Source organism: Hirundo rustica, chromosome 5 (genome assembly GCF_015227805.2).
Source record: "Hirundo rustica isolate bHirRus1 chromosome 5, bHirRus1.pri.v3, whole genome shotgun sequence".
NCBI classification, from domain to species: Eukaryota; Metazoa; Chordata; class Aves; order Passeriformes; family Hirundinidae; genus Hirundo; species Hirundo rustica.
The window spans coordinates 25,841,889-25,856,741 of NC_053454.1; the positions used below are offsets into that span (position 1 = coordinate 25,841,889).

A 14,853-nucleotide genomic window follows, 5' to 3' on the forward strand; every position below is an offset into this window, starting at 1 on the left:
ATGTTCCCCAGGGAAGTGGGAATACTTTACCAGTCTAGTGAGGTTTTAAAGGATGGCTGGTGCTTTAATCAGGGAACGATAAAATTGGAAAGTAAACATAATTGGAAAGGCTTCCAGTTCTGCAACTGTCTTTACACTCGGGTCTCACAATCTATCTATTTAGTACTGCACTTTAAAAAAACTGGTTTCTTCATGAGACTATATGGATGAGATTTCAGAGCCTAGGCCTAATGTAGGGTCTAATGGAGTTATTTGTTGACGCACACACGTCAATAAAAACTTCTACAATATGAAAACAGCCTTATGAACTCTATAACAAAAAATAAGGAACTCATTTTTACCCATATTTGTCTCTCGCCTTCCACCAATGAATGTCGTTCTTCTCAATCACTGTATATTCTTCACCTTTCTCTAATCTTAAATCATGATGTTCTGTAGGTTCAAAGTCATACATTGCTACCACTATCTCCTCCTCTTCATTCCCATTTTCTTCAACTGGAGGAACAGGTGGTGGAGGCCTTCTCTGGAAACAACACAATGTCATTGAATTATCATCCCATCTGCTCCATCTTTACACCTCATGCACCCATACCATCACACCAGTGCATCCTGGAGGCAAAAGCTGGGCTAGTCCCGTGGGGGGCAGCTGGGGTCTGTGGCAGCAAGCCAGGCAGGTGCCATCCATGGGGCTGCTTTGTGCTGCAGCCCTGCAGCTGCCAGTAAAGAGCAAAGCTGGCAGGCATTTGCTTTTTGTCCACATCTTCCACCAGCAGCACAAATACAGCTAATAGATGCAGCTGAATTCAGTGGGACTTTTTTCATCCTGAGATAGAATATGATGCCCATTGATGCATACAGAAATAGACTTTTGCTCCAGGATATAGCAAGTATTTTGAGAAACATAAGCTCTTTTTGAAAAAGCAGTAATCATCTATTCAGTATTTTAAATATTCTACCTACCGCACTTTTTTCTGGCATTGAAGAGGATGATCTCATTACATCTAGAAACAAAGCAAAGGAGGAGAGGATTTATGCCTATTCATTTACCTATAAATTTTATAAATAAAAGGTTTAAATTTCAGATAAGGTTTGAATATCTTAACCAGCCTTCAGTATGGCTTAGAAATTCCGAAAGCAAAGACAACTCCAATTAAGCTATAAGAAAAATGATTAAGTATTCTTGCAAAAACATCCTAAATCAGCCAGCAGGTTACATTGACCACAGATTTGGCAACATCTATGCCACACCAGAGCATGCCACAGGGAGCTCTGAACCAGCCCTCAGGTGCGGAAATTTATGAGAAATAAAAAAGGGCTAGAGATAAAAAAGGCATAAGAAAAGGAAGCAGTGTTCTTGTCACCATGATGATCTGAAAGTCTGTTAGTATTAACATCTGTCCTTTTAAAAAAATAAGCCCCTGACCCTTGCTTTGCTAAATAATGCATAACAGTTGTATGTATTTTCTTACTCCACCTCTCAGATCCAAAATTATTTTTCTTTTGCACTGCTTTTTTTTAAACTCCTTTAAAAGGTTGAGTTACAGGTCATGCTTTTCAGTTTGCTGAATCAGATCAGCCATGAGCCCCTGTTTATTCTGCAAGTCTTCCAATGCAACTAAATCCCCACGTCCCCTTGACTGCCTGTGCAGACACAAGAGATCATTGGGTGCCACAGATTTAACTGGGAGATATGCAATGGCTCGATTTCTTTCCCTAGTATGGAATTTCCCTTGAATCGAGGACTGAATCTTTACTAGATCCTTTGTTGGACAATATTGCAGTGCCACAGCAGTGCACGCTCCAGCATCCACTGCTGAATCAGCAGAACCTGCAATCTGGATGCCTACAGCTCGTCCAGGCTCAGCACAGGCACATTTCCAAACCCCTGAGGAAATTCAGTCCAGTGTCTGAAAATATATTAAACCTTCTTGTATCATTTTTAGCTTGGTGTAGCAGCACTGAATGCAATGCAGTTATAATTCTTTCACATGGATATGCAAAGCTTTTTAATAAATAACTGAAGAGCTGGCAGGATTTGTAGCTGAATCTTTTTCACCATAAGGTTTTATTATCAGTATTAGGTAAACACTTCATCAAATAAGTTTCAAATGTGAGGAAAAAATAAATCAAATTTCAGCAACTTCAACAACTACTTTCAGATTTCTCTAAATTATTCTTTTTTAAGGGTATTTTACTGGCTTTTCTGTTTTTACAGAATATTTGGTAATTATTTTTTACTTACTTTAGGGACAGTATCAGTGACTGACTCTGCTCTGTAAATTTTCCTAATACCCAGGGCATTCAGGTGTGATGACAGAATCATATAAAAAAGCAGAAAAATAAGCCAGAAGAACTTCATAAGAAAACATATGTACGTACTGTTTTCAAAAAGACTATATTTTTCACAGCCAGGTGCTAATTTTTCTGTCTGTCTGCAGCACTGATAAATTCCCTCTGTCCAGAATTTAGGATGATATTTTACCATTATATTGCTGTTGTTCTTTATTTCTGCAAGAAGAAAAAAGAGTATATATTGAAAGACACAAAAATAAAAAACAGTCTGGAAGAGGGACATTTTTAATACATATTACAATATCTTTGGCATGAGGCATAATCTTTGCTAGCCCTTACTTTAGCATGGCTTCTCTTCCTGTAAGTTCACATGGAGGTGATACAACAATTCTAGAGGATATATTTAGGGCAATAACGTTATTCCAGAAGGGCGTGCCATACTTCCCCCTACACCAATCATCCTAGCAGGGCTTTGGGGCATCAATGAAAGGAGACCCTGCACCACTGGAATCAGTCAGACAGCTGTGCAGGATTTGGGTGCTCTGCCTCCTCCTTTTTTGCAGTTGCAAGTGACTCAAATTCATTCGCAAACAGTGTTTTGGAGGGAAAGACAGCTGATATTTATCTCGATTCTGTGGCACAATTCATCATTTTGGCTCCTTACCCCATGCTGTGGGCTTGCTGAGTTTCAGAGGTCACTTCTTGCCCTCTGATCCCCAGCCCAGGAATCATTTCTCATTACTTTACAGACCATCTGTAATTAATGTGAGCACCCGATGATGAAAGGGGGCACAAAGAGGCTAGTAAAGAAACCCCTTTACTCACTGTGAAAGCAACCATCTGATCACATCTCAGCAGAGATACCTCCTATCGTTTTACATCAGCTTAAGGCCCACAGTGTTCTCTAACTACATCCAAACACTACTTTTCAGTGATGCCATCAGCTACCTTGGATAAACTTTTAAACTCATTGTGCAAAAGCAGAGTCAGATTCTGATTGCAGCTGCACTTCACAAAATCAGACTAGATCGGTCTGAGTATTTGAGGCTCTCAGTACCTGTTACCACAACCTGTGTATGCAAGCAATGAGCTGGCCCAATAAGAAATTAAAATTTGTGGATACAAGCAGCAGAAACTCCACCATTTTATTTTTGTAATTTTGTTGTGGGTTGATGCTAGACAGCAGCGAAGCACCCATGCAGACACTCACCCACTCCCACAGCCCAGTGGGATAGGGGAAGGAATAGAAAGAGCAAGAAATAAAAATTTTGGCTTGAGAAAAAGACAGTTCAATAACCAAAAGAGAGAAGAAAAGAACTCCAAAGTAATGTAAAGCGAATCACTCACCATCTCCCACAAACAGACCAATGCCCAGCCAGCCCTTGTGCAGCAGTCAATAGGAAAGGAAAAGAACCTAATCCCTGTCTTCTACCCCAGTTTTTATTGCTGAGCACAACTTGGCCTGGAATATCCCTTTGGCCAGTCCAGGCCTGCCGTCCTGGCTGTGTCACCTCCCAGCCTCTTGTCCACCCCCAATCTGCTCACTGTGGGGCCAGAGGATGAAAAAGGCAAATCCTCCATGCTGTGCAAGCACTGCTCAGCAGCAGCTACAACACTGGGATGTTTTCAACACTGTTTGGCCACAAATCCAAAACACTGCACCAAGTTCACTCCAATCCCTGCAGACAGCTCAAAGATATCTGCTTGCATTAAAGTACAAGCAATTCCCATTACCTTCCTTCAGGTTCCTCACCCACTGATCCCGGCTTTGTGCACTCGGTGCAAAAATATAAAGCGTATTAGCATCATATACAACCTGGAGGGGAGAAAGGAAATAATCAAAATACATTCATCTCTTAATGTTAATTCACTTCTTCCTAAAGAAACAGAGGAAACAGAACAAGACAAACGACTGTTACATTTGGTAAAATTAGTATATTCAAGCACAAAATGCAGAAACTGGGAAAGGTTATTAAGGTTTATAATTCAGATATGATGTTTTCAGGAGAATTAGGAAGAATTTTGTAATGGTATATTATCTTGTCAGCATTCCTTAAAATGCTTGTTTCATGCTTTGTTTTGTTCTTCACTATGTTTTTTCTAAAACCAGTTCTATTTAATGAATGAAAGTTACTTTGTAATCAGACATTCTCCCATCTGATTCAATATTGCTCCGGAGTGATTCTTTTTTATTTCTCCACTGCTTTTATTGGCAGAGAACAAGTATTGCTCTGGGGAAAATGGATCCAAGTCACTGCTGCCCCTCTCCAGTCGTGGAATTCCTCCTCACTCTGACTATTCCTTCTGTAGTAAGGAGGCACAGCATTCAACCCCCACATTTTTCTTTGTCTCCTCTAAAATACTTTTTCTGTGCTCATTTCCATTCAATTCACAATGAAAAAAAGAAAAAAAAATAAAAAAATAGCAACAAGTTTTCTTTTGATTTTCTTGTTCCCATATGATTTCATAGTAATTCGATTTAATTTAATGTGAAAGAATGAAGACAGGGAAATTGAGCTGTCAGCTCACTTGTTCCAGCAGAAGACCAAGGCAGGGCAGTTTCCAGTCAAAATTCAAGCTGAGAATGTGAGGAAAAGAAAAAGACCAAGTGTATGTAGCCCAGCTCCCAAGGGAAGGGACTGTGCAAGGGCAGCAGAGTTTGGAGAGGATATGTTTTAACCTCTGATTCTGAACTACCTCCCATCAGCCCAAAAGAGAGAGAATGGAGTCATTATTTGGAATTGACAGTAATTTTAAGGGCAATTATATCCAAATGACTTGGTGTTATTGAAAAGAGCACTGTAATTTATGCATCTTGTATTAAAAAGACATACCTGAAAAGGATATTTATTTTGACATGGAATAATACCATCACTTTTTACAACCTCTACACATTTAATCCTTGAAATATCCACAGATCCTTTTCTGTACTTTTTCTATAAGAGAAGAGAAAAGAAAAAAAAAAATTGTAAAAAGATAACCAATTTTCTAATTCACTTTTTTCTTTTCAGCAGAGACATCTTGATTTCTTTCCCACTTATAATAGTGATTTCACTTTATGTGACTTTAACTGGAGAAGCTGTCTGAAAACTGAGGGTATGAAGTTCTACACCTGTGAAAATGCACTGAGTAATGCACTGAGTACAGTAAATTTGCTTAGTGAAAAGTACCAATTCTTTACATAGAAAGTTTCCAATCAGATGTAATCATAGGTTTAATATACTCCTCTTTACAAAAAATAACTTGAGAAAAAAGAAATGCATCCCCCTTGCTGAGTTTAAATTATGATTAAAACCAGTATCATCTCATCTGCCTCCTTGTTCTGTTGCTAAAGTGCTTCCACCATTTGGAGGCTTCCGCTGCGTTCCACTAAGGTTCCAGAGAAATTTGGATGCTACACAGGCAACATAAGTCCCTGATGAAACAGCAGAAGGTATGGATGTAACCCTGGACCAAAGTGGGGTCTGTATTGAAGGAACTTCTTTGAACAAGGCTAGCAGAAGCTCAGAGAAGCAAAGTTAAAAACAAAGACTAAATCTGAGAAGATTTAATCACCTACACTGATAATTATGAGCATTTTAAAGAAAGCACAGGTGCTCAGCAGGTGCTGCACAGTGCGTGGAATGAGAGCATAGTTCAGCACTTTGGAGAGGCAGCCCCTTGGAAGAACAGCTGATAATGAGAGGCAGACTTTAGTCTGCACTGAAATCCACAAGAAGACTATACAGTGCTACCTCTCACTTCTGGGAGAACCAAATCTCTAACAGGAGAGGAATTTTCTGCTGGAATCTGGAACAAAACAAAAGCAGTAGCGGCTCGTGGCTGGTACTGAATTAATACACATTAAAAAAAAATTGATTAGCGAAGCACATCCAGAACATCCAGTCCAGAGCACATCTTATGAAAGACTGACACTATTCACACAATGTGGAAATAATTAGCAATTACCAAATTATTTGAGATATGCCAATCCTTGCTCAGCTCCTCTCTTGGGGATGGAAATTTTAGCCCAAATAACAGAAGTCTGGTACAACCACAAGCAACTGAAAACACATTCTTGTAAACAGAAGCGAAGAGAGCCTCAAATAAAGCAGTTATGATTCCATCACCCTAGAAACACTATAGTTAATTACCCATGAAGTTTCATCAGCACTTAAAATGCATTTAGCGCTCGGAGTCTTATGTAGAATAGTGCAGAGAAAACATGCTTTGAGAATTCATGTCCAAAAACATGCTTTGAGAATTCATGTCCATCATGGGCAGCATCAGGAAGAATGACAAGGGATAAGTTCAGAGAAAGCTGCAACTGTTGTTACCAGAAAAACCAACACACACAAGAGAGGTGGGGTTTTTAAGGGGAATATATGGGGGGAATTAGGCACTTTTACCAACCATAAAGAAAAATAAGTAAAATCATATACGTTACCATGAGGTGTACTACAAAGATTTATCCAGTAACATTGAAAAATAATTTTGTACCAAGTATGCAAACCTGGATTTTTTTACCAAAAGATAGTTTTAAGTTTTCTGTTTATTTTATGTCGGTCACTTCCAAACTCGGGATATTCTATGGTATTCCCTTACTTGAACATTGACTCCCTAAAGTAAAACATACATTCATGCAAAAGCCAAAAGTTGTTACTGAAATCTACACCACTTGGCAGAGCAGGCAGCCTCTCCCTCTCCTTGCCACTGTGTGGCTGACCTGGAAGTTTCAGGACTGCCAAGGCAGAACAGGAGGGTCCAAACGAGATCAGCCTTTCCATGAACCCCAGAATTCAACACTCCACATAACTGTGCCAAAGACACCTCTCCAGATGTCCTTCTTGCACACCACCATGCAAAGAAGAAGGAACAGTTACCACCCTTGTAACCCTGTTTTCCGTGTCCAGAGGGGTACTCGTACTGCTTGGATCCCACCTGCTCCTTAACTGAGTCTGCAGAACAGACAGATGATACACACTGGAGGGGGTTTTTGTATCCAGAATCACAGAAACCTCTTAGAGGAACACACTGATATTTTATCTGCATCACCCTCCTCTGGGGCTCAGAGATTTTCATGCCAATTCTGGCCTTCAGTGAGTGCTCACTCAGAGGACACTGACAGGAGGACAAAGGACAAGAATCCAACTAGATAACCGTTTAACATTTGGGGGGGAAAAGCATAAAGGAAATCCCCTGATGTACAGCACATCATTCTAGTAATTGTATTTCCTAAGTCATACCTTTGTATGCTTTCATGATTTAGGGTGGCTCCGTTTGCTTCATCACAAGAAGCTAAATTAAGCTAACACAAAGCTGACCCACCTTACAAGTCAATCCACCTTATTAAACCTAATGTCAGGGAAGATTCTTCTGTTTTTGCATATTTTATAGATTAAAAAAACCAAACCCTTGCATATGTGAAATTAAAAACAAACCTACTGCTCAAGACATTTTCAGATCATATCAGAAGCAATAGTTATTAATGCCAAGTGTGCGGCTCTATTTTAGCTGACCATTACTCATTAATAAACTGTGGTGCACAGAAGCAGGAAAGAATGACTCAAAAAAAAAAAAAAAAAAAAAACAACAACAAAAAAAAAAAAAAAAAAAAAAAAAAAAACCAAAACAAAACAAAACAAAAAAAAACTGAAGAGACCACTGCAATTTCTCTCTCCTCCCTACTTAAATGATTTCCCTTTATAATAATAGGACATCTTGCATACCATAACTGTGCTGCATTTATTCTACAGGCAAACGGGTTCTACACCCAGCCTTACAGCAGACATGAAATGCAGAATCAAGGCAGAGCTCAAGCCCTGAAGCTGTTGAGAAGTAGAGATATGGGCATGAGCCAGCCCTGATAAATTAAACCATAACCACTCTTTCCAACAAGTGGCCTCTGGTACAAATAGACAAAACTAGTACAATGGCTAATCATGCAATGCTGAAGTGTAGGAAGCAGAGGGACATTTTTAAAGACTTTTATTTTGAGGTGGAAGATTCTTAACAGAGTAGAAAAATGTTAGATTTATTGTAGAAGTAGCAGTATTTTACCAGAACATCCTTGCATGTTCTCTGAATGGGATACAAGTATTCACAGAGGATTTGGAAAAATCACAGGTGAAAACAAAGGGACCTATCAAACCTGGTCTGCTCCTTTACTAAAGGTAGATATGTGCCTCTAGAGGGAGGCCTATAGAAGCAAATATGGTTAGAACAGTTATAAAGGTATAAAAATACTAAATCCCAATAAGGAAAACAAATAGGCAAAATATGCACTTCAGAGTCATCCTAAAGGTTGGGGTTTTGGTGTGGGTTTTCTTTTTTAATGTATCTTGCTGAAAATAACAAAAGGGAAGTAACTATACAGAAACTATTAAACAAAGCTTTTCAAAATGCCATACATATTTCATATGTTTCAAAATATTGATTTACAGTTTTAGAAGTCCTGCTCCTTGCCCACAATGGGTATGGAGAAGTCTTGTTTCCATACAATCCAAAAAGTATAAGCTATTTCTCTTTATTTTAGCATATTAAACAGTAGTATGAAGAAGTCATAATGCTAAACCTACATTGTCAGATACAGAACTAATAGAGGATTACACAATTCCTTAAAAACATAATCTTAGAATACAGTAAGACAAGAAATACCCAAGTGTTAGATAAGTGTACGATCCAACATCTGATCCTCTGGAATTCCTTTGGAATTCCTCCTTTGTTAAATACAGAAGCTTTACAGCTTCAGAAGTCCATATCTTCCCTAGCAGATGAAAATATTTCTTCAGTGTATTTCCTCTTTGCTGATGAACGTATTGGGCTGCTTACCCTCACAGGAGTGTGTGTGTATGTGGGGGTGTTGAACAACACAAAGGACTTTAGATTTGGAAGTAAAAAGCCTCAATGAAAACATGCATAAGTCAGCCCAGCTGGCAAGAAATATCTAGATTTTGTCTCCCCCATGCTTTCTCTTTCTCTCTTTCCTTGTCATCCATATTATTTCTTTCTTCCATGCTTACTGCCGTGTAGGAGATCCCGAGGTCATCAGCATGTGACCCATGGAGCTTGTGTTCTCACAAGCGTAGCACAGCACAGCACTTCTTTTATCTCCTTTAGCGGAGCGGCTCTTCAACTTTGCAAAACCATGAAGAGCCTGGCTAAGCCAATGCTGTCTACAGACAGCTGCTCTGAAAGAATAGGTTCCAGAGCCAAATGTACGGGTATTTCCATTTCTGGGTTCTTTGCAGGAAGGGAGGTTGGGCTTTTGGGTTTTGTTTCTTTTAATAGTATTGCCATTTATTAATAAGAAGCACTGACCAGATGCTTCTGCAGTTCCCTCTTGAGGCAAGAAATTATAGATTATGCAAATATAATTACTGTAGCTAGGTGTTAGGTGGCCACATTTTCCATTCCTATATTTTCCAGTATGTCAAATACATTGAAGAATGGCCTTATCCTTTTTTTTTCTTTTTAAATTATTAAGAAAAGCAAGTATCAAGTATTTTTATTTACCTTTCAAAAATGGCTGCAATTGATATGAAAAGCAAACTAGTCTGACCTGATTCAATATCTGACTGCTAGGAAGAATTTAAAGGGGGAAAAAAAAAAAAACAAAATTGAGAAGAAGAAAGATTTAAATCCTGTCTTGTAAATTAAGAAACTGAGAATCTATTATTATGGCCTGGCTGCTCAGTAGATGTCAATGACCAGCACTGAAGAGACTGAAAAGCACAAAAAAAACCCTTCTGTGTCACTGATACAACTTTCTAACCATGATTACAGTGCATTATCATCATTTACTCTTCTCCTGCAATGGAGAGGCAGCCAGTCAAACCTGCACAACTGCAGCTATGATACATTGCTGCAACCTCGTAGAAGTAAAGGACACATAATAAATTAGCCAGGTCTCCACCCATATCAGGCCTTAAATAACCTTCAACCCTTCAGCTGTCAAAATAACTGCCATACCTCTTCAGGTTTTTTCACACAAGTCTTCTCTTCTTGGTGTTTTGTGAAGTCCACACACACAGAGCTCTCAGTCTGCCCAGCCCAGCTGCAGCATTTCTGCCCTGTTTTCTCCCTGCTCAGGACCCCTCTCTGGCTGCTGGGGGAGCGACACCTTGCATTCAGCCCTAACTCAGCCTCCATGCTGTCAGCACCAGACTCAGACAACCTGAGCCACGCAGAGAGGAGAGCCCAAGTCCACAGGCGTCACAGGCAAGCGACCAGAGCCCAAATCAGGACCCAAGAGGTCACTCAGCCAAGGCACCAGATGCTTCAGCTGCTTTCTCAAGGTTCAGATTATGGACTCCACAACAACAGAGCTGAGAGGGCTTTTTTGTCTTTTGAGATTCCAGTAGATCTCTCTGCTTTAAACAATTGCTTTTCCACTTACCAAATCTTCATCACCGGCTTTTGGGAAGCTCATCCTTCCTGTTGCTCCTGCCCTAAACCTCACAGGCAGATCCACATCTTCCTTAAAAACTTTCTGCCCCAAACCAGATGCAGTGCTAGAGCCGATGCCCTATTATCCAGTTAAAAGGATTTGGATTCATGTTTTTTCATCCTAATGTAACATTTGCCTTTTGCACAGCAACAAGTTATCACTGATGCATATGTAACCCAGGTCCTGCTGGGGACAGCCTGACACTTGGCTACTTATTACCAATCTATAGCTGACCATTTCAGCATTCCTGCCTTTTTTACTTGTCTACACCAAATTACATTCTACAAAACTAAAAAAAAAAAAAAAAAAAAAAAAAAAAAAAAAAAAAAAAAAAAAAAAAAGGCAAACAATCAAATCTACCACACACCTAATCCAAATATACCACATGGATCTCTAGACTTGTTTTTCAAAATCTTGCAGCTCCTTCAAGTTTTATTTCACCTAAGAACTCAACAAGCTTCTACTCCAACAACAGTATCAGTAGTGAAAATACTAAAATGCAGAATAGGATGTTTCATTCAAGACAGGCTCTTGATCTGAAAACAAACCACCAATGATGCCTATTCAACACTGTACCAGCTGCCCATGTGCTCTGCAATCAGATTTACAAGAAGTTTATATAGGTAATTTCTAATGCTGACGTATGAAAATGTCTCATTCAACAGTGTCAAAAAACCCTTACTGGGATGAAAACATGGATATCTGCTGCTCTCTGCTATCCACAAGTCTTGTTTCCCCATAGCAGACGGAGCATGGATAAGCCTGAGATTATTTTGTTTCTTTATTTTATTTTGTTTCTTTGTTGGCTGAGGCTCAATTTCTGCATCTTCCAGGTATCTTCAACAAGCCTGTTTTTTCTTGCATTTTTCTCTAAATTACCTTCATAGATTAAAGTTTCTCAGCTTCTCTTCTGCACACTAATAGAAATGCCAGGTCTTCTCTAGCCTTCTCTCATCTATTTTTCAGTGCTTCCTTCTTAAGACCTTTAAGACTTATCCACTCTTGTATAGTCATAAGGTAAATGTGGGAAATCTAGATGCTGAGAATTATGGATGTCTCCTGAGTTTTATTTGTCCTGACCTTGGAGCAGGAAAGAGCCAGGAACACCAACAGGTACTCTCATCCATGCCTTTTCTGTATCTCAACAACTACAACCTATGTCCCTCAACTTCATCTACATCTCATTTGCTCCATCTCATAAAAATCAAAATTCTTGCAGAAATAGAATTACTGCAGATTCTCATTTTATAGAAGACTTTTCTTTCAGTAGATATTATAGAAAGCAGAGAATCATTACTACAACATAGTCAACTCTTTTTTCACAACTTAGGTTTCTTTATGAATTTCCCTTTACAAGTGGGCATTCCTGTGCATTTGTTAAGCTGCTCCCATTCACATGAATAGCTTTACGTTGTCTCCAACTTGAACAGTTTTCACTGGCAAGTATATCAAGAAAGCTCTATCATTATAACCTGTGACTCGGAACATAAAAGCACTCTGTAAACCTACTCATTTTTAAGCTATTTATCGTACATTAAAAATAATTAAAAGAGTAATCAGTGAAGTGATCAGAAGCATTGTAATCCTGAATTGTGCTTTCATTTATATAAAATAATTAAATCACCTATGCAATGACTAAGGAAATCCCATAAATCAGGGTAATTAATTTAAAAATAATAAAGGATAAGCACAATTGGAATAAACAGCAGTAGAATGCATTAATCTTCTGTTAAAAAAACAAAAGTAAGAAGTATAGCTTTTTGGAACTCTGTAATGTTGTTATGCTCCAAATGAAGTGTTTGCACAATATTAGTGTTGCAATGAAGCTACACAATTTTATCCTGAAACCTACAGCTTCAGAGTGGGCCCCAGAGCTTTTATTGTTCCTTCCTTAAAATATCACCACTGTAATTTCAGTAGCTTCTGTCTCCTCTATATTCAAATTACAAGAACCAAACACAACCCTTACAGAAGGACCTTTTTTCCTTAGGAAGAGACTTTCAAAATGAGCAACCCCCCAAAATGTTCAGATTTTTATTCTGCTTTTTTTTCATGTCTATCCTGGTTGGTTTTTATCAGTTATAACAGTCCTGTTTACACAAGGTTTTCACACAAGTCTGATCCTAATGGCAAATACCACTACTGCCACTGAAGACAAGAGCATTCTGCACCTCCTAAGTTCAGCCACTCAGAAGCTGTCTTCTACTTGACTCCACAGAAGCATCCTTCTAAATAAGATTCTTAAACTTTTCCCTCAGGGAACTACCATTTGCCTTCTCTACAGAAGCAAATGATTTCTGTGCACTAATAAACAGGTAAGTGATGTGCCTGTGTCCAATATCCTCTGTGCAGCAGTTCCAGAGCTAATGGGTATTGCAGCCCAAACTCTCTCCCTTCTAGCACTGCAAACTCCTACCCAAACACGTGCAGGGTAACTCCAAGAACCAGGATTCAGCCTGTGCCTTTTGAAAATGCAAAATCCAATGTAAACTATTTATTGCTGTGAGCATCATCCATGCAGCAAACATGAGCAGGCAACAAATATGCTAAAGCATAAAGAAATTTAATGTTCATAAGCTCATAGTTAGCTTCATATTCACGGTCAGTGCAAGCTGCTGTGGGATGGAAAGGTTAATTCAAGCATGCTGTGCCCTGTGTGGGAGGACAGTAACCAAACCACACACGTCAGCACGCTTTCAAACTAAAGAGTATCACTGATAATCAAGCTGGGTGACAAAGAGAGAGAGAAATACCATGGTGAAGGGGAACATTGCTCAGGTTCAATACATATGAGGATACTAACAATCTACACACTGACAAGGATTTATAAAATTATGACCAGATCTGTGTCACCTTTTGGAAGCACCACCGTCATGAGAAACATCAATGAGATAGTTTTCAAACCAACAAGCTAGCAGGACATCTCACTTGCACAGACCAGATATTGTCAACTATTCCACTGGTGAGAAGTACTTAAACACCTACACTTACTCTCTTTCCTTCATCATGAAGAGTTTCCCTTGCCTAAAATGCCATCTAGAGCAAAAACCTGTAGTCTGGTGGCACTTTTAAGTTCAAGTGAGATGCCCTGCCAGTATTAGCTAACTAAAACTTGTGTGAAGTACGTGTTACTTCTGTCGTGGCTGTTCTGTAACGCAGCAGCAAGGCTGCTCCAGCTGGGCCCATCTGATTGCCCAGTTCGGAGATACCTTCTCACCGTGCGCTGAGAAAGGGTTCACAGCAGTCAAACTCATTGCCACACAAGGACAAAGACAATGAACCACGAGTACGTGGCACACAACTCTGATGGACGCTGTAGCTTGGATGCTGTTTTTGTGTGGTCTGTCCTGTTGGCCAACTCAAGAGGAATAAATGATGCTGTTCTTTGCAACCACCCTGCCAAGGAGTGTATGGGGCACTTGAACTGTGGGACACCAGCCTCGGGCATTCTGGTAAAATGAGTCCTCCTTTCCATTGTCCAGCTCATATTTACGGAAGTGTTTAAAATTTCAGTGAAAAGGTGGACTTTTAGATAAACACTTTAGGTTTGTTTTTCCAAACAGACACAGGTGAAAGTGTGAATGCACTTCTCCTTCAAAAGTAAACTCCAGGGAATTTTGAGTTGAATATTCAAGATATGAGCTCACTTTTGATAGAAAATGGCTAAATGTACCTAGGGCCATGCATATGTGGTGTTATTTCCACAAATGCCTCCTTGGAATTCAAACCTACACCCCATTCAAGATTAAATTAGCAATTCGGAAAAAGTCATACTAAAACTTCAGCTATTTTGCCAGTCAAAATACAGATATCCATTCCAAATGAGATTTTTTTTTTAATCACTACATGAAATATTTGATTTTTAGTTAATTTCAGAATTGCTTAAATTTGCTTATCAATTTGATACTGACTAGTATGTTTTGATTTCTTGGAAGAAAATAGTTCAGGAAAACTACCAGAAGAACACCTGAAGTATTATGCTGAGTTTTCAAACCACACAAAATTTAAAGACATTTCCTAATTAAATCTTCCACGCTTGTGTTTCCTCACTCAAACACTACAAACACTGCCTTTGCTGTACAACCAGGCTATCCAGTGAAGTCGCACTACAATCCATGACTCCAGCTGCCACC

At 39.2% G+C, this 14,853-nt stretch overlaps 1 protein-coding gene across 4 annotated transcripts in view; it reads right to left on the reverse strand.

Annotated features, from left to right (window-relative positions):
* TEC (tec protein tyrosine kinase) overlaps positions 1-14,853 on the reverse strand; it is a 45,102-nt gene that overhangs the window by 9,578 nt on the left and 20,671 nt on the right. For all 4 annotated transcript variants that reach the window (XM_040065519.2, XM_040065520.1, XM_040065523.2 and 1 more), the window contains 5 exons: positions 5,127-5,228; positions 4,027-4,108; positions 2,380-2,508; positions 961-1,001; positions 342-523 (listed from right to left, as the gene is read on the reverse strand). In XM_040065519.2, the coding sequence (XP_039921453.1) occupies positions 342-523; positions 961-1,001; positions 2,380-2,508; positions 4,027-4,108; positions 5,127-5,228 (536 nt within the window). The remainder of the gene's footprint in view (positions 1-341; positions 524-960; positions 1,002-2,379; positions 2,509-4,026; positions 4,109-5,126; positions 5,229-14,853) is intronic.